This window comes from Magnolia sinica, chromosome 5 (assembly GCF_029962835.1).
Source record: "Magnolia sinica isolate HGM2019 chromosome 5, MsV1, whole genome shotgun sequence".
Lineage (NCBI taxonomy): Eukaryota > Viridiplantae > Streptophyta > Magnoliopsida > Magnoliales > Magnoliaceae > Magnolia > Magnolia sinica.
In genome coordinates this window covers 7,470,884-7,489,609 of record NC_080577.1, presented here as the reverse complement: position 1 = coordinate 7,489,609, position 18,726 = coordinate 7,470,884, and the positions used below count along the sequence as shown (strand labels likewise).

Genomic DNA, 18,726 nt, shown 5'->3' with positions numbered 1-18,726 from the left:
GTTGGTTGAATGTGGACCTTCATCGTGTTTTTTCTTAATCATTTATTTATTCGGACATGGAATAGGACTTTTCAATCTTAGAGTCTTTTGGTTATGGGCTACCTCATTGATTATCAAAATATGGACAGTCTGGATGAGCCTTCAAGGGCCCCACGATAATGTATGCATAAAATCTACTCTGTCCATCATTCTTGCTAAATCATTTCACGGTGCGAACCCAAATATTAAACTGATCCAATACTTAGGTGGGCCACACCACAAGCATTGTGAGAATGCCATTGAAACCTTGCAGGAGGTCCACCATGATGTTTGTATCACATCCAACCCGTTCATGAAGTGTTTCCCACAAGGATGAAGAGTATAACATCCTAATTCAAAGCTACAATGGGTTAAGGTTTCAAGGGTAGGCTTCCCATCTCTATATTTTTTTTTTGACCCCGTGACGATTTTTTTTCTATCCAATCAATTCATAAGGTCATGAAGAGGAAAAACAGATATCATATTGATCCAAAACTTTTCTGACCCGAGAGGGTTTCAATGATAGACGTTCAATCCCCCACATCTTTTTGCAATGTGGTCCACTTGATATGTGTATTTGTGTTATTTTTCAACTCAAGACTTACAACGACCTCTCCAAATGGACAAACAGTTTGGATATAATAGATACCTTATAGTGGGACCCACAAAACTTAGTGACGTCAACACACCAGCCAACTCGGTTGTGTGTGGTACATCAGCCAATCCGCTTCAGCATTCACACCCGCCGTAGTGGGAGTGGAGCTGGGCAGAATCCGACTTGATCTCGCGAATCCAACCCGATCCGGTAGATCTGAATCAAACTGAAGGCTTGGATCGGTGCATATTGAGTAGGACTACTTAGATCCTATTGTACATTGGATCGAGTTCGGACTGTGGTCAATCCGGATCGATCCGATCCAACCCGATCCTATAAGTTTTTTTTTTTGTACATTGGATCGAGTTCGGATCGTGGTTAATCTGGACTGATCCGATCCGATCCGATTCGAAATTCAAACGAACCCTAACCTTTCTTTCTCTACTCGAAGGAGGCGCCGCACCCACCCATCTCTCCTCAATTCTCTCCTGATTTCCCTCCTCTCCTTCTTTCTCTCCTCCTTTCTCTCCGGTTTCTCACATCTCATTCTTTCTCTCCTCTTTTCTCTCCCTCTCTCTCTCCCTATAATGATTTAGTTTTGTCCAAATCAACTGGACAGACTCAACTCGATTCGACTCAATTCGGTTTTCCAGACCGAGTCGGAATCTGTTTGGCTTAAGCCAATAAGGATTCAGATAGGATCGAGTTCAAGTCAGGTTCTTGAAAAATCGAATCGAGCCGAGTTGGACCTAATCCGGTTTGACTCGACTCGATGTCCACCTCTAAGTGGGACCCTCTCCATCCCTAGTTTTCAAAGAAGCGTGGCCCACTCAAATTTTATAGCCGCCTAATTTTTGTTCTCAAGTGCTGAAATGATCTACACCCAATGATGGACTGAGTGGGTGTTACATACACATTATTGTGGGCCCCACAACTCCCTATAACATGTGGGCGGATTGGCTTGTGTACCACACATCAGCAATATAGCTGCTGCATTGATGTCAACAAGTTTTGTAGAACCCATCATGAGGTATGTGTTATATCCAAACCGTCCATCCATTTTTTGAGATCGTATTAATGCTTGAGACTAAAAATAAGAAATATATAAAGTTCAAGTGGACTACACTGTAAAAAGCAGTGGGGGATTGAACGTCTACCATTGAAACCCTTTTAGGGGTACAGAAGTTTCGGGTTAATATGAAATTTGTTTTTCCTCGTCATCAATGTATTTGTGACCTTATTAACAGATTGGATGGAAAATAAGCATTATGGTGGCCCTGCGAATTTTTTAAAGGTGAAAATCATTATACTCGCTGCTATTTTTGGTGTGGTCTATTTGAGCTTTGGATATGATTCATTTTTTGTCTATTACTCTAAAATGATCTCTAAAAATGGATGAAGGGTGTGGATATAATAAATACATCATTGTGATCATTGTAGGGCTCATATAACTTTGATCTCCTTTCAACCGTTCGTACAACTCGGAGCTCGAGGAGCGTCTCTGCGCTCGTCTTCGTAGTGGTACACCAGCCAATCCGCTTCCAACAAGCAACTGACGAATGCACGGCTCCTTGAATCGTGAAAAGGCTTTCTGCTTGCTGTTCAGAGCCTCGTGATTCTAGATTGCAAATTTTCAACCAAACGGCTGATCTCATCATAAAGCTTTTAATGGTAGACTCGTACTTTATTTGTCTTCCACAATTCAAAAAATGGTAGTTACTCATCCTTATCACATGTAACACTCGTGCACATCTATCAGACCATATCTTTAGAATAACTGCAATAAAGAAATCCTAACCATCTAATAAATTGTTATCAAATGGATGGTCGAGAGTAAAATATTAAATGGTCCAAATTAAAAATGGAAAACTCAGATAGTTAATTTTATCTTCTCAATGTAATTTTTAGGCTACGCTCCATCCGCCATTGTTCCAGCAAATTGGACAGTCTGGATTACCATACAACAAGGCTATGTGTGTGATTGAAGAGTCTCAACCATTTTTTATGTGGTGCAAAACCAACATAAGAGTCTTAGACCTAAAGTTTTCAAGGAAGGTAAAAAGAAAGAAGAAAATTAAAAAAAAAAAAAAAAACCCTAAAGTTAAAATTAGAGTCGTCGTTCCTTATTTTTGAAGCCAAATGAAAGTTAGAGAGACTTACGCTACACCCATCTACACATAAGCCTAACCCTAGCATTTGGTACGCTTGTAGGTGAGATGGCCTATGTAAATGAATCAAATCATGATCTTCAGACATGAAAAGATTGCCTTGAAGATATGATTTTTGTATTGTTCATCCATCTACGTTGGACGGTGTGAGTCGTCTGTTCATTCAATCCAGTGGACCCCATTTCGAATTGGCCAAGCCAGCACCACTTGACCAGGTGCATGATTTCTGTTGATTGGTGCAGTTGGGTGATGAGCTGGTGGACTACATTAGCAATGGTGTAGAAATTGTGCCGATTTGCAAGAAGATAATTCACTATCATGTCCTTCATTAAAATCTCTATTTTCTACCATTCATCCATCCATGAGGTGGGCCATCAGTTGGTCGGTCCAGATGGACTGAAACAAGCATGATCTCTGATTTATATACTTATACAATTTGGGAAATGAGACTCGCCCGCACCAGTGAATCCACCCTATCAATTCAAAAGGTTTTAATAAAAACAAAATAAGATCATTTCATTGTCTCCATAAATTATTAAATAAGGGTGCGTTTGGTTGTAACAAAATATTATAACATTTCATTTATTTAGTGCAACCAAACACACCTAAGCTAAACCCAAATCTAATAAATAAAAGAAATTTTAAATAAGAGGAATGATCACATACTGTGGGGGCAGTCACACGTGGCAAAGTGTTGCTTGGGTATGACTTCAGACCCATGCTTTTGGACGGCCCCATTGTAAAGATCACCTGTACCCGGCCCGCCCAGTAGGACCAGAGCTTGGACTCCTAAACTCGGCCCAAAGTCCAGGCCCAACCTTGAAATCAAGGCCCAATGTCTGAGCCAGGCACAATCCAATGATACTCATCAGTGGGGCCTTTCTAGCCCAATTAGGCCCGGTTTGGGGCTTAGTGGAGTAGAGCTGGGCTAATTGGGAGCCTGGTTTGCCCGGCGCTTTCCAGCCGTTGATCAACTAGAGCAAAATTCAGGGTACTATACACATCAGGTAGGCCAAACACAAATGTTGAATCAGATCACTGGCCAAACAGTTTATTCCTCATGGAGGATTAAATGATATTGAATTTCAACAGGTCGAATTAACACCATTATTATATAATGATTGTATGTTTGGAAATACCATGATATTTTGACTGTCAAATTTCATGTATCAAAGTCTTCTCCTAGGAAAAACATTTTATTAGGTGAAATTTATGCATGGTAGACTACAAAATTATAATTAACAGACTAAATTTCACAACTAATGTCGGTCACCTGAATGTATACACAACTCAGTGGTTACATGTAAAGGGTGCATATGAATGGACGGCGTGGATAAAACTCGTGCATCAACATGGGGCCCAAACATGCAGTGGATTTCAAAATTTATCAAAAGTCCCATTGCATCTCCTGCGACCCTGAATGAGATACTTGGATTAATCTAATCCTTTTCATCATTTTTAAATTTATGTAGAGCAGGCCACAAACCTATTATTGGCACAGTTAGACTGAAAGAAGCCCAAATAGAAGCAAATGTAGTCCGTCAAATCTGAGTCTAGTCCAACGTAGTACATTATATAATAAGGCTCCGGGTGCATACCTTATAAAGGAAATTTATTCCAAATAAGGAAAAATTAACATTAAAAGTATGACCTATAAATTGGACATAACTTTTGATCTGGGGATCGTTACGGGACATACAACCTATAAGGGGCCATCTGTGGTCAACCAACTCGCCTTTCTAGCCCCGTCGATCAATTTCATTAGAAAACTTTTCATTCTTGTTCAAAATTGTGACTTCTGGGAAAAAAAAAAAAAACTATTTTTAATCATTTCAAATTTTGATGAATTTCCTTACTTTTAGAGTTGTAGTATACAAAGTGTTTTTTGGGAAGTGCCTTAATCATGTGTCGAATCATCCATCATTATTAATTTGAGATTTTTTTACTTTTGGTAAAAAATAATTAAATAAATTAAGACTCTTAATTAGGGTTTTTATGTTTTATTGGGAGGTATGAGAAATACTGAATAATAAAAGTTCAAAATTTCCTTCCTAACTAGTGAATTCCAGAATAATTCCGTGGATTCAATGTTTTACTTAATTAACTAAGATGTTGATATTTCTCCTCACGCAATGTGCCATGAATGCCTCGTGGAATTTAGACGGCAACAAATGCAATTCCGTACAACCTAGTCCCACTTTCCAAACCGGCCCTATCACATATATAATTTATAACGAAAAATTTCAGCCTCTCATATATCAGACATGGTTTTAAGATTGTCAACTGGGACTTAGACTCAGTCTGCCACAATCCAATTTGACACGGCCAGTGAGAGTTGGATAAAGTAAGTGAGTTGATGTGACTCGTTTGATTTGAATCACCACCCAAACAAACGAGTCTGTTCGAGTGGCCAAATCTTAAAACCGGGTCTCACCAAAGACAGTTTGGCCATGGCTTTTGGGTCCATGGGAAATGTTTCTAACCTTCTCTTAATGTAGCTCCATTCACGGAACTCAGCCCAACTCATTCAACACCGCTCGTCTGACCCCGTGTGTATATCTAGTGGGCCCATCACATCATGACCCCAATTCCTAACCGTTGGATCTCTGCTGACCTTGCATTTGCAGTTGCGAACGTACCATTTCCTACAATCCAATCCCAAGCCCCCTCGGCTGTCCACCAGACACCAACATTCTTCATTACATCTGGGCCCTTGAAACGTCCATCACAGAGCCTGATGTGATCCATGCTTCTCTACATTTACAATCTTTTTTCTTTTTCAGGAACAAATAACAAATATAAAAGTACAACTAATATGCCCTCTCTCTATATCACGTGACCGCGCACGTGATCATTCCCATTAATCAATAAAAAGACATTCACATTTCCACTATTACAATCATGAAGACGCACAAAAGAAGAGTTCATTTCACCTTTACCACTGCTCAGAATCCACCGTGTGTCGCCACCTAATGGGACCCACACACTGATTAATCCAACGATCAGACCCGTCCATGTTGTGGACCTTATGCTATACTGGCCTCTCTGCAAGCTTGCACTGAATGGATCATCACTATCCACATATGAATTCATTACAATGAAAACAAAACTCCCAATGGCTCCCATTCAACTCTGAAAATCAACGGTTAGAATCACCACCGAAGCATGATTATGTTGGCTATTCCAGAAAAGAAAGCGTGGACGGCTAAAACCATCTGACCTTCCCTTCATGTGGGCCTCAGTAATTGCCGACATACATACAATCGTAAGTCGCGGCGGAGGCAAAACCAACTCCAGAAAGAAGCACCTAATGGTAAAAATAAAAATAAAAAAAAAAAAAATCCAAAAAATCATGATAGTTTTGAGTTAATTAAGCAACTAGTTCCCATCATTTCCATCCATCTATCCCTTGTCCAACACTTAACCAACTCCAACCAATTGCAAATAGATTGCTGGCTTTGGCTCTGGCCTTGCACTCAAAGAAATGGAAAAGAAGACCAAAAAAAGGGTCTGAGCAATCATTTCTAAGGGGGACATTGTACAGCTAAAGTGGTGGAGGGTGCACCTTATTAAAAGCCACATTCCTCCCACCATTCCATTTCAAATTTCAAACAAACCCCACTTTCCTCTCTCTCTCTCTCTCTCTCTCTCTCTCTCTCTCAATGTAGGTAAAGGGAGAGAGTGTTGTTTGATGTTGAATGAAAGAAAATAAGATAGGAAGATTTGGTAAGTGAGGAGAGGATTTGTGGGTGGACGTCGGTTTCGGAATCGGACCACAGGGAAGATGAGTACTGCGAGATTCATCAAGTGTGTGACGGTCGGGGATGGAGCTGTGGGGAAGACGTGCATGCTTATCTCCTACACTAGCAATACATTCCCAACGGTAGGATACCTGGGGCATGTTTGGATGTGGTATTGAATTGAATTTCATTTGGAATTAGCACTATTAATTGCAATTATGTTACTTTTAAGTTGGGCTTCAAAGTAAGGTTTTTGTAACATCATTGGTTTTTGTCATTTGTTATTAAATAAAATGAAAGTCGGCAATTCAATTCACTTGCGCATCCAAACACTGCCTGGATGTTTCATGATTATGTCCATGATGCCAATCTCTCTCTCTCTCTCTCTCTCTCTCTCTCTCTCTCTCTCTCTCTCGATTTTTATCAGTGACGATTAGAATGATGATGATGATGCATTTTCATGCGATAGGATTATGTTCCAACGGTGTTCGATAACTTCAGTGCTAATGTGGTGGTGGACGGTAGCACGGTCAATCTCGGACTTTGGGATACGGCAGGTTAATCTTGTTGAACTCTTATTTTCTTAATTTCATTTTATCTTCTTAATCTTCCATTTGAATTAGCTAATATTCAACAGAGATGTAGATCTATAAAACTTGAATGTTAAAAATGAATCCAACCGTAGGTTTTCAAAATTGTGATTAATGCTAGTTTATGATTCTGGACCAATCACTACTGTTCATCTACCTCTACCCATATATGCTTCAATCAAGAAACAGCAGGAGACCGAATTGGGGATGGAAATGGGTTGGGTCGGCAGGCCAATTGGCTCCATTTGCTTCTAAGTGGAGTTTGGGCCCACCTAAATGGATGGTGGATTGGACTCGGGTTAGAAAATGTTGCACATTCAAGTAAATGGGTCGGATTAATATAGCTTATGAATGGGCTGAGGTTGATGAGTTGAACCGAAAATAAATTAATGGATGATAAGTATAAATATATACGAACGTGAAATAGCTTTAGTCCCATATTCCATTCTTAAACCTGAGTGAGTACGGTCGTTGGATTCTAACCTAGTTACAATTGAAAAGGGCCGGGTTGGGTCGGGTTTGATGAATTTTTAGGGTGTTGGGTCAACCAGAAGGCAACAGCTCATATATTAGGTTGGCTGGTTTAATAGGAGCAGACTCGGATTAATACTGATCTGATCGAACTCTATCCATTCCAACTCATAGTCATAATTCAAGAGGCAAGAGTCAATTAATTAGTAGCCCTTCCAATGTAGGAGCCACTAAACATACATCATATTTCTCTATGAAGATATTCTACCCAACAATGAATCAACTGAATGGCTGAATCAAGAGGGCCACTTCTCACAAGGGATCCAAAAATCATTTATTGCATTTGATCCAATCTATCCAATCCAAATCATCCATTTCATTCAATCCAAAACCATCCACTCCCATCTTATCCAAATGATCATTCCATTCAAACCATCTACTCCATCCAATCTAAACCATCCATTCCATTTATTCCATCTAATCGAAACCATCCCTTGTGAGTAGGACTATGAGTAGAGTTGGGATCAAGGAGTTCCAACCAACTTCCATGGCTTGAGAAAACATAGAAAATTTTCCTTGTCTAACTCATATCTCTATCAAAGCTCTCCATTGCTTCCATTAGAGTAAGGTGCAAGATTTAAGAGTTGCAATTATCTTTGGGGTAGTGTTGAAGTTTTGTTCTCCTCTACACCCTAGCTTCATTTATGAGTAGAGAAACCCGTAGGCATTTATGAGGAACTAGAGAAAGGTTATTTTTGCCTTCTTTCTTCGTGTCTGAGGCCCTTACTTAGAATTTATAAGCATATACCATTTGGGGTAATGAAATCTAAACCAATTATCTTAACCCTTGCGTCAGTTGGTTAGACCATCTCTAACTTACATAGATTCTGAAATTTTAACTAACTGCGTCTACAGGATCCTTACTCTTGCTCAGGTGGTAGACTCTTGGGAGTTTCAACACCCGGTCAAGGGTTCAAGTATCCATAGGTGGTGAAATCCCACTGCAGCGTGAGTGTGTGGGGGGTGTGTGCGCCCGTGAGTATTAAAAAAAAATAAAAAATAAACCTAACCGCGTCTACATAAATTTACCATCTTACCAAAGTTTACTCGATGGGCTTGCACGTTTGTTTAACACTATTATAATTTCTTCTTTCAAGTTAATTGCAAATTACTAATCTCTCCTAATAATGTAAGATATGACAGTGTGTGTTTGGTTGGACAATTTCATGATATTTTACACCAAAACCAAATGCACCAATAACTAAGGATATTTTCGTAATTTGAACTTGAAAGACAATGGAGGTTGATTTCTATTGAAAATGCAGGTCAAGAAGATTACAACAGGCTAAGGCCTCTAAGCTACAGAGGTGCTGACGTGTTCTTGCTGGCATTTTCCCTCATTAGCAAGGCCAGCTATGAAAATATCTCTAAGAAGGTTTCTATCTCTCACTTTTTACTCTAAATCTTGTGTTTTACATCCATCCGCCGCGACTGACAAGCTCTCTCTTTTTTGTCTGACCGACAGTGGATCCCTGAACTGCGACACTACGCTCCGTCCGTTCCCGTTGTGCTGGTGGGAACCAAGATGGGTGAGCTGAAGGCCCCATCGCCTCTAATGGTTGTGATGGTTTGTTGATTTGGGCATCCAGATGGACGGCTGAAAACAAAATTAATCAACTGCACATTTCAAAGGGAAAAGATTCACGGTCACATATACTTTTCCACTCGTTATGGAGGGTGTTTACCTGATCATGGGGCCCACTTTGATGTATGTGTTGTATTTCCACGCCGTCCATCATTTTTTCCGACTCATTTTAGAGCATTGTCTCAAAAAATGAAATATATGCAAATCTCAACACGGTAGGGATTGAATTCCCACCGTCGAGGTCCGTGTGACCTTATCAACAGGTTGGATGGCAAATAAACATTACGGTGGTGGGCCATAGGAAGTTTTTAATGATGGCCATTCAATGATTTCTTGTGGTGTGGTCCACTTGAGATTTCGATCTGTTTTATTTTTGAGACAATCCCTCAAAAGAGCTGAAAAATCTGATGGACGGCACATATATCAAGGAAGGCCTCACGGTCAATGAAACCCCACTAATAACAGCTGATCCGCTGCCTGTTTTGGGAGCCCGCCCGTCTGTAGTAGTGAGCAGCTTGTTCATTGGATTAGGACCGCAGATCCTATTCCACCGCATGTATGAAATCTGGGCCGTTCATCTTGTGAGCGCACCGTGTATGTTCCATAGTGACGTGACCACACATGTATGAAAATCTGAACTGCCCACATCGTCACGAATAACCAGATTGATTTTCGTGCCATTGAGTGTACGCAATGGGGTCCACAAAAATGAGCAACCCTGATGTTGCATGCAGAGCCGATGGATGGTCCCAATCTTGTGACTGAATGTGGGGCCCATCCAACTACAAATGCAATATGTGCAACTCCAAAATCTCACTATTCAAAATCTCTTTGCAGATTTACGTGACGATAAGCAATTCCTACTTGACCACCCGGGTGCAACTTCAATCACAACTTCTCAGGCAATTTACGCTTCTTCTTTTTTTTTTTTTTTTTTTTTTTTAAAAAAAAAAAAATTAATAATTTTCATTATTAGTAGTGGAGCCCATGGTTTAGTGATCTAAACCATTGAAATTCTGTGCCTCATTGGAAATGGTCCATGTACCAAAAATCTCTACGATGGAAAAATCCTAGTCCTTTGAATAAGCTCCCAACAAGAAACGGCCACTATAGCAACCATCTTCCAATCTTGACCGGTACATGGCCATCCATGGTCGAGTAGCATCATTTCAATGTTGCGGATTATTCAACCATGGGCCCCACTTGAATAAAATAAAATCCAAACATACCGTACACACTGTAGAGAACTGATCTAGTGTGGAGGAGCGCCCGTACAAAATTATGATGTAGGACATTTCTACATATGCGAAAGGGCCTATCAGATGGTAATCCCTCAGTCGTCAGATCAGTTAGATCCAGTTAAGGAATATCTCACATTGTAACTCGTTGTGGGCATTCCACACTGGATCGTTCTCTTTAGTAATTGAATGGTAGTGATGAGATTCTCTTGCAACTGGTGGGCCAGGGTGAAGAATTGAAAAAGACGATAGGTGCAGCTGTTTATGTGGAGTGCAGCTCCAAGACTCAACAGGTATTCATTGAACTTAATGCCGGAATTACCCCTCATTTGTGCAAAATATTGCAAAAATCTACCATTTAATAATGCAAAATTTCTGTAACCCAGTAATTAATGGGACAAATAATCGGGTCTGGGCCACCCCATTTAAATAATTGAACCTTTGAATTTTTACCAAAAATGCTTCTAGGATTTGGATTTTACCAAATAGTGCTCTAAAAAATGATTTTCTTGTAGCACTATTACCATCCTTTTATTTCTTTCTTTTCAAAGTGTAGAATCCAGAATGGTAGGACCCACATGGTATGTGACTGACATCCAACATATCCAACAAATCTGCACTGACACGATTATTAGGAGGACAAAAAATATGGCGGATCCAAATATATAGTGCGCTTATCCATTAAAAAACAATAATAATAATACACACCACTTAAAATGTCCAATTCAAGTGTAGCCAGTTGATTTGATTGGCCTGATTTTTGGTTTGTGCGATCACCATGATGGGTTGCATATGTTGGATGGTTTGGATTTTATTCACATTCGATGTGGTCCCACAAGTCTCGACTTCGACTTATTTTTTAAGAAAAACTTAGATAAGCCAATTTTTGCAATTTCTTTCCCTAAAAACCAGCTTCCTCTAATCATTTAGGCATTATTTAGTAAAATGTCAAGGAATTTTGTGGTAAAAATCCCTTAAACCTTTGATTTCAAGCCCGAGTTCACCAATAAACTTGGGGTTCGTTCTCTGGCTCAGGTCTTTGTAAAAAAATTCTTAAAAACCTAGCTGGGTCGGACACGCCTATTAACCTGGCTCAAAAATCAGGCCTGTGCGAGCCATTGGGCATTGTTTCACCCTACCTTTTGATTCATATACCCAATTTTTTAATACTTCTTGTACTAGGATGGTCTAGTTTTTGTTTTATCCTTGTACTAAAAGTAAAAAAGTGAGTGTATGCTTTTAAAAAAGAGGGTGTATATATCAATTCCTTTAAAGGTCCATTCAACTTATTCCCAAATGATCATGGATAGAAAATCTGCCCCCACATCATTTTTGCTTTCTATACTAAAAATGCTAAGGAGATTGGTCCCCACTTGTGCTAGTTGTTAGCTGTTTATCATTTGGGGCCCACCTAAGACATGTCCTATTCATCAGCCAGTCCACATGCATGTTGAATATAGACAGTTGGTCCTTTAATACTCATGTGGGGTGAACCCACATGAATATTGGACCTGGGCATGTTCCTTGTGGACCTTGTAAGCTGAACAGACCAGATCCAAAGGTGGAGACCATATTGGCATATGTGGGCCCTTTTCTTCTTCTTTAGTCTTACATTGCTTCTTTTACCATTTTTCTTGTTTGTAGAATGTGAAGACGGTATTCGATGCAGCTATTAAGGTCGTTCTCCGACCTCCCAAACCGAAGAAAAAACCACGAAAGAGCAGAACTTGTATGATTCTCTAAGAGATACTATTCGACTTTCTCCGGTTTTTATTACATTGGCTCAAAAGTTCCTAAGGCTGTGTTTGGATGCACCATTTAATTGAATTGTAATAATGAGCTCCGCGGATGAAATTCTCAAATCGCTAGTCGCTACTACTCATATTCATAGCGATTGGGTCATTACTTTCATAATTTGATTTCAAATTAATGTGATTGCAAGCCAAGGGCTAAAATTGCACACTATTACTACTAACATGGTTGCTATTTGATAGTTTCTTGTGGATCGAACAATTATCACAATCCAATTCAGTTGTGCATCCAAACGCAAGAGTTTCCTTCTTTACTTGTTCTCTTTTTACCGCTTCGCATGTAATCACGACTGAGTGATCCAATCTATTTTGAGATCTTTGGCAATTATTGTTTAGTTCCTGATGTCTTGTTGTTTACCCATTTTTATAATGAATTGTTATATTAATGTGATTTTCATTTTATTCTCTAGTGGACCTGTAATTTATAGTTTAACCTTGGAATGATGCTGGTGGGGTGGCCACATCTGTATAACTAAAGCCATTCATCTGGTGCAAATAACCATCAGATGGGTCATGCTCAATGACTAAGTATTTCCACTATGGATTGTCATTATCATTTGATTATTCAATTGCAAATGGATACTACAACTAAAGTGGGCATTTTTTGGGTTGAGAGTGACAAAGAAAAGTTATGGCCTATACTTAGATAACAAGATTTAAGAGTATTGTGAAGTAAAAGCATCATTATTAAAAAATTTCAATGTAATTCTGAAGTCAAATGCAAATGTAATAGGAGAGAAGGAAATTTACAACTATTAAAAGTTTACAATATATTATAATAAAAATATCATTTTTCCCATGTCAGGTTGCCCATGCAGTTCAAAATCCAGGCCTAGATTAACCCCTGGCCCACCCGTTGTGAAGCCTCGATGCATGACTTTAGGACTCGTTCGAGTCAAGATTCGCCACTACTCGATCTAGTTCGATACCATGAGTTGGACACCCCCACCCACCGCATACTCCCAACTGAGTCAACCTTGACTCCGGCAAGGCACACGTCGACTCGAGACCGAATAAGTCGATCCTAGTCTCCCACTATACAATCCATAGGTAGATGGATTGGTAGGTTTAGGAAGAGAAATGAGGGAATGAAAAATTGAAAGATGTGACCCATTCCCTTGTCCCATTTGGATGGTGAGACTTGTAGGTTACCGTGCTGTTAAGAATCCTCGAATTTTCAAACTTCCATTTCTTTAAGTCTTAAAAGGTACAAATCAGCTGTTTGGTGAAATAGTAGTTAGGAGCCACTAAGGGAATTGGCTCACCCAACCCACATGGACAAAGGAAAGGAGGGAGAATAATCAGAAAAAGACAGGGCTCGCAAGACAGTTGAGACATAGGGCCGAAGCTCGAGCTCGGAAATAATCATTTGGGCTGACCCCGGGCCTGATCTAACCTAACCCATCCAGCTTGAAAATTGTAAAATCCATATTTACTACTTGAATTTTCTTAATATATCTGTTGATCAAGTGCACCACACATGTACAAATGCTAAACATTGGCTAATTGAGGATTAGAACAGCATATTTACAGGATATAATACATGTAGATATGAAGTCCGGCCGGCCGATGTGTCACACATGTGCAATGCATACAGACCACAATAAGGCTGCTTGTAACCATCAAGTTCTACTTCTGCCTGATGGTTGGTTGCTATATTTGACCATTAATCTCCCATTTTGCCACATCTGATAGTTAATCATCCGTTACCGCTAGATTTGAATACCGAGCGTCTGTTATTTTTTTATGTATGGCCGTTGATTATCCAATTTTCAAACGTTGATTGTCCATTATTTTGGGATTCAACTGATCATCAGCTAGGCTCTTGATCCTTGCGTCGGGCCGCACCAGGCATACCCTGGTCAGGCTCAAAACTGGCTCATGTTAGGACATTATCCCAAAAGAGGCAGACCCAAAACTCAAATGGACCCACAGGAAACAGTGGGGATTGAATACCCACCATTGAAATTCTCATGGGCACATGGCGTGGTCCTTCAAGTTTTGGATCTGCATTCAATTCCCACTGAGATGAACAGAAAACATTGTAGCCCAAGAGAGGTTTTAATAGCGGATGTCCATTCCCCATTGTCTCATGTGGCATAGCCCACTTGAGTTTTGGATCTATCTCTTTTGTTTTTTTTTTTGGACATGTCCTTACATGAGCTTGTGAAATTGATGGATGGAATGGATGTTTGTGGTTGGCCCTACAAAGCTTCTGCCTACAGGAACTTCCTGTTGAAGGGGGGAGTGGGCAAGAAAAAGAAGCACGTGTAAGGTCAAAGGATTCCATTCCTAACTCTTTCAATGGCTTTTCAATGATATCTTACAATAATTATTTTGATAGTTAATTCTGAAGTTATGGATGTCGGAAGTTATAATGAGTCTTCCATATTGACCCCTACGACCTTATTTCTTTTGATCCTAACCCTAGAATGTTACTCATAACATGTCTTACAGCATAAGGTCAGCGCGCAACATGGGTAAATAACATGTATTGCCTAATGATTAGATGAGCATGATTTTTTACACAATGTGGAATGTGCGAGGAGAACCTCATATCTCACATGACATGTTCTTTATTTGCACGTATGAGGCGAGTGTGAAGAAAGTGGCCCGACATTGGTCAAACCCACCATGTTCCAAGGATGGGTTTCGCTCTTAGCTATCCCGGACTCGGGCTTGGATTTAAGAGACAGAAAGACTAATAAACAGTTCTTCCTTTTACCGAGGCGAGTTTCTCTTCAAGTTCTCCTTGCGTGTGGGTCTGCTACAGTGTGTGCCTTCCATGACATGTCTTCTATATTGACCCCTATGACCTTATTTCTTTTAATCCTAACCCTAGAATGTTACTCATAACATGTCTTACATCATAAGGTCAGCGTGTAACATGGGTAAATAACATGTATTGCCCAATGATTAGATGAGCATGATTTTTTACAAAATGTGGAATGTGCGAGGAGAACCTCATATCTCACATGACATGTTCTTTATTTGCACGTATGAGGCGAGTGTGGAGAAAGTGGCCCAACATTGGTCAAACCCACCATGTTCCAAGGATGGGTTTCGCTCTTGGCTATCCCGGACTTGGGCTTGGATTTAAGAGACAGAAAGACCAATAAACAGTTCTTCCTTTTATCGAGGCGAGTTTCTCTTCAAGTTCTCCTTGCGTGTGGGTCTGCTACAGTGTGTGCCTTCAATGACATGTCTTCTATATTGACCCCTACGACCTTATTTCTTTTGATCCTAACCCTAGAATGTTACTCATAACATGTCTTACATCATAAGGTCAGCGTGCAACATGGGTAAATAACATGTATTGCCTAATGATTAGATGAGCATGATTTTTTACAAAATGTGGAATGTGGATTTAAGAGACAGAAAGACTAATAAACAGTTCTTCCTTTTATCGAGGCGAGTTTCTCTTCAAGTTCTCCTTGCGTGTGGGTCTGCTACAGTGTGTGCCTTCCATGACATGTCTTCTATATTGGCCCCTACGACCTTATTTCTTTTGATCCTAACCCTAGAATGTTACTCATAACATGTCTTACATCATAAGGTCAGCGTGCACCATGGGTAAATAACATGTATTGCCTAATGATTAGATGAGCATGATTTTTTACACAATGTGGAATGTGCGAGGAGAACCCCATATCTCACATGACATGTTCTTTATTTGCACGTATGAGGCGAGTGTGAAGAAAGTGGCCCGACATTGGTCAAACCCACCATGTTGCAAGGATGGGTTTCGCTCTTAGCTATCCCGGACTCGGGCTTGGATTTAAGAGACAGAAAGACTAATAAACAGTTCTTCCTTTTATCGAGGCGAGTTTCTCTTCAAGTTCTCCTTGCGTGTGGGTCTGCTACAGTGTGTGCCTTCCATGACATGTCTTCTATATTGACCCCTATGACCTTATTTCTTTTGATCCTAACCCTAGAATGTTACTCATAACATGTCTTACATCATAAGGTCAGCGTGCAACATGGGTAAATAACATGTATTGCCTAATGATTAGATGAGCATGATTTTTTACACAATGTGGAATGTGCGAGGAGAACCTCATATCTCATATGACATGTTCTTTATTTGCACGTATGAGGCGAGTGTGAAGAAAGTGGCCCGACATTGGTCAAACCCACGTTCCAAGGATGGGTTTCACTCTTAGATATCCCGGACACGGGCTTGGATTTAAGAGACAGAAAGACTAATAAACAGTTCTTCCTTTTATCGAGGCGAGTTTCTCTTCAAGTTCTCCTTGCGTGTGGGTCTGCTACAGTGTGTGCCTTCCAACCCATATAATAAGGTTGCTAAGTTGTAAAGGTTGGACTCTAGTAAAGTCAGGCCGATCCAATTATCTTGTAGGTCAACCTTATGAATCTGGAGGTTTTTAGGTGGTTGTCAATTTTTTTCTATAGTGTGACCCACCTAGTGATTGTATAGGTCTATTTTTAGGGCACCACACCATGCGGGATGCACTTAATGCATGGGTTGGATGGTATACACAGAACACGGGCCCATACAAGCAATGGTGGATAAGCATGTGCCTATTCATATGAATAGTCATGTGAATCACTTTGTAGAATTAGCTTATTCCAATGACTTGTCGAGGAGGAACTAGCCTCTTTTTGTACCATGTTATTAAGAGAGATAACAAACTGAGATGGGAAATTCAGTTGAGCCAGCCCAACTCTGCCGAATTTAACAATCCTACACCAACACATCACATTCAATGGAAAAATACCAATAATTGGATTGCTAGGATCTGTGAATTCTGGAAGTTCTCCCTGCTTCTTTTCAATTGGGATGAGGACCGCTGTTACAGAATATCAGCACGATGACATTACATGCAGTTGGGATGAGGACACTCACTGAAAAATTCGAATGCAACTATGACCTGCTTACTAATCCATGTAGATCAATGAGCTGCGGTTCTTAGCCACTCACCACAATGCAAGCATTACAGCAAATCAACAAATCACTCTGCCAACAAGACAATTGATGTAAATCCAGGATCGGGATTGAACACTAGACAAAAAGCAGAATATTCAATCTCTCAAGCAAGGGATTGAGTAGGCGTTGAAGAAAATTCAAAGGAATGGACGGAAAATCATCTATTCCGATATCCACCCAAGAAGGGAGAAGAAGAGGTTGAAAAAGGTCTCTCTCAAATATCTCTTTTCATCAATTATAATTCTTAAATAAATAAATAAATAAAAACTTACAGTTACAAACAACAGGGGTATTTGTACTATTCTCCAACTAATCTTGGTGATTAGTGTGTGAATCATCAACTAATCCTTATCTAACTTTAACTTCCTTAACTAATCACCTAATCCATAAATAGTTAAACAAGGACCAAAATCACCAAATTCCCTAACTAATTATACATGAAAATGACCAAAAGACCCCTCCTATAAACCCCATGGTTCGAACATCACAGGACGATGAGCATGTGAAAGCCCTGGCTGGAGCGAATACCACTTCTGCCAGCCAGCAAGTATTCCCACCACCCAACTATTCTCCATCAACAATTCTACCTGTGGTGAGAGTTGATGAACAAGGACGGCTTTATCTAAGCGAAATAGATTCAGCCTCTATTACACAGCAAGTAATGTGATTCTAGGTAAATCATCCATCTAGTTTATAGAACCTCCAAACGGAATGCCTGCAACTTCAATTCCAGGTAAATGTCTGCAGGGTGATATGATCCCTTTTGGGTTAAGAAAGGTTTTTTACCCTTCTAACCCATTTGTGGTCAGAAAGCTCGAGACCAAGCATGTGGCGGAAGCACCATCAATTCAGCTACAGCTTTGAAACCAATCCTGGTTGAAGCGCTAACAAAGAAAACATTCTAGGTGTTCATCTATATCAATGGCGAAATATCAACGACTTGTCCAAAATCCAACAGACATCAACCTGCCAGATGGGATCTAGAAAATCATCAAGTTGGGTATTTAAGCACACGCCAGGTGGTTTAGAAGGCCAAGTATCTCAGTTCTAAAGGTGGTAAGGAAGATATGAATATCTGCTCTGTTCCAACTTCCCTATCAGTTGATTGTCCAGTCACAGATTCCCTCAAAACCAAAATGTTATTTCTCTATTTGCTCCCCTGGATCAAAAGCTCACAACACTTGTTTTCTCTTTTAAAAAGGTTCCCTAGCCAACCATCCTAGTTTGTTAAATTCAAATGCCAGTCTAGTGTTGCTAGAGAAGTAAAACAATTAATATTTATTATACTGGAGGAGCTTTAGGGTTGAGATGTCTTGATGGTTCGGCCATCTTCAACATCACAATACTACAAACGCAGGATTTCTACATGTTTTACATCAAAACGCGTTCTTTGATTTGGAGCAAAGGCAAAACGCAACTAATCAAAAGAACAAAAATATACTTAATACATCCACTACATGTCTATTACTCATGTAGTAGAAGACATGAATACTGTGACCTCA

General features: G+C 39.9%; 1 protein-coding gene across 1 annotated transcript; it reads left to right on the top strand.

Moving 5' to 3' along the window:
• The first annotated feature begins 6,383 nt into the window (after positions 1-6,383).
• LOC131245309 (rac-like GTP-binding protein RAC2) lies at positions 6,384-12,611 on the top strand. Its single transcript, XM_058244671.1, has 7 exons — positions 6,384-6,664; positions 6,991-7,078; positions 8,908-9,017; positions 9,108-9,171; positions 10,065-10,129; positions 10,693-10,758; positions 12,110-12,611. The coding sequence occupies exons 1-7, from the start codon at positions 6,566-6,568 to the stop codon at positions 12,206-12,208; spliced, it is 591 nt and encodes a 196-aa protein (XP_058100654.1). The 5' UTR covers positions 6,384-6,565; the 3' UTR covers positions 12,209-12,611.
• The last annotated feature ends 6,115 nt before the right edge of the window (positions 12,612-18,726 follow it).

Excerpts from the sequence above, each read along its gene's own strand:
- LOC131245309 (XM_058244671.1), top strand. The coding sequence starts at position 6,566 with ATGAGTACTGCGAGATTCATCAAGTGTGTGACGGTCGGGGATGGAGCT. Across the intron at positions 6,665-6,990 it reads CTAGCAATACATTCCCAACG|GATTATGTTCCAACGGTGTT; the intron begins GTAGGATACCTG and ends TTCATGCGATAG. Across the intron at positions 7,079-8,907 it reads CGGACTTTGGGATACGGCAG|GTCAAGAAGATTACAACAGG; the intron begins GTTAATCTTGTT and ends TTGAAAATGCAG.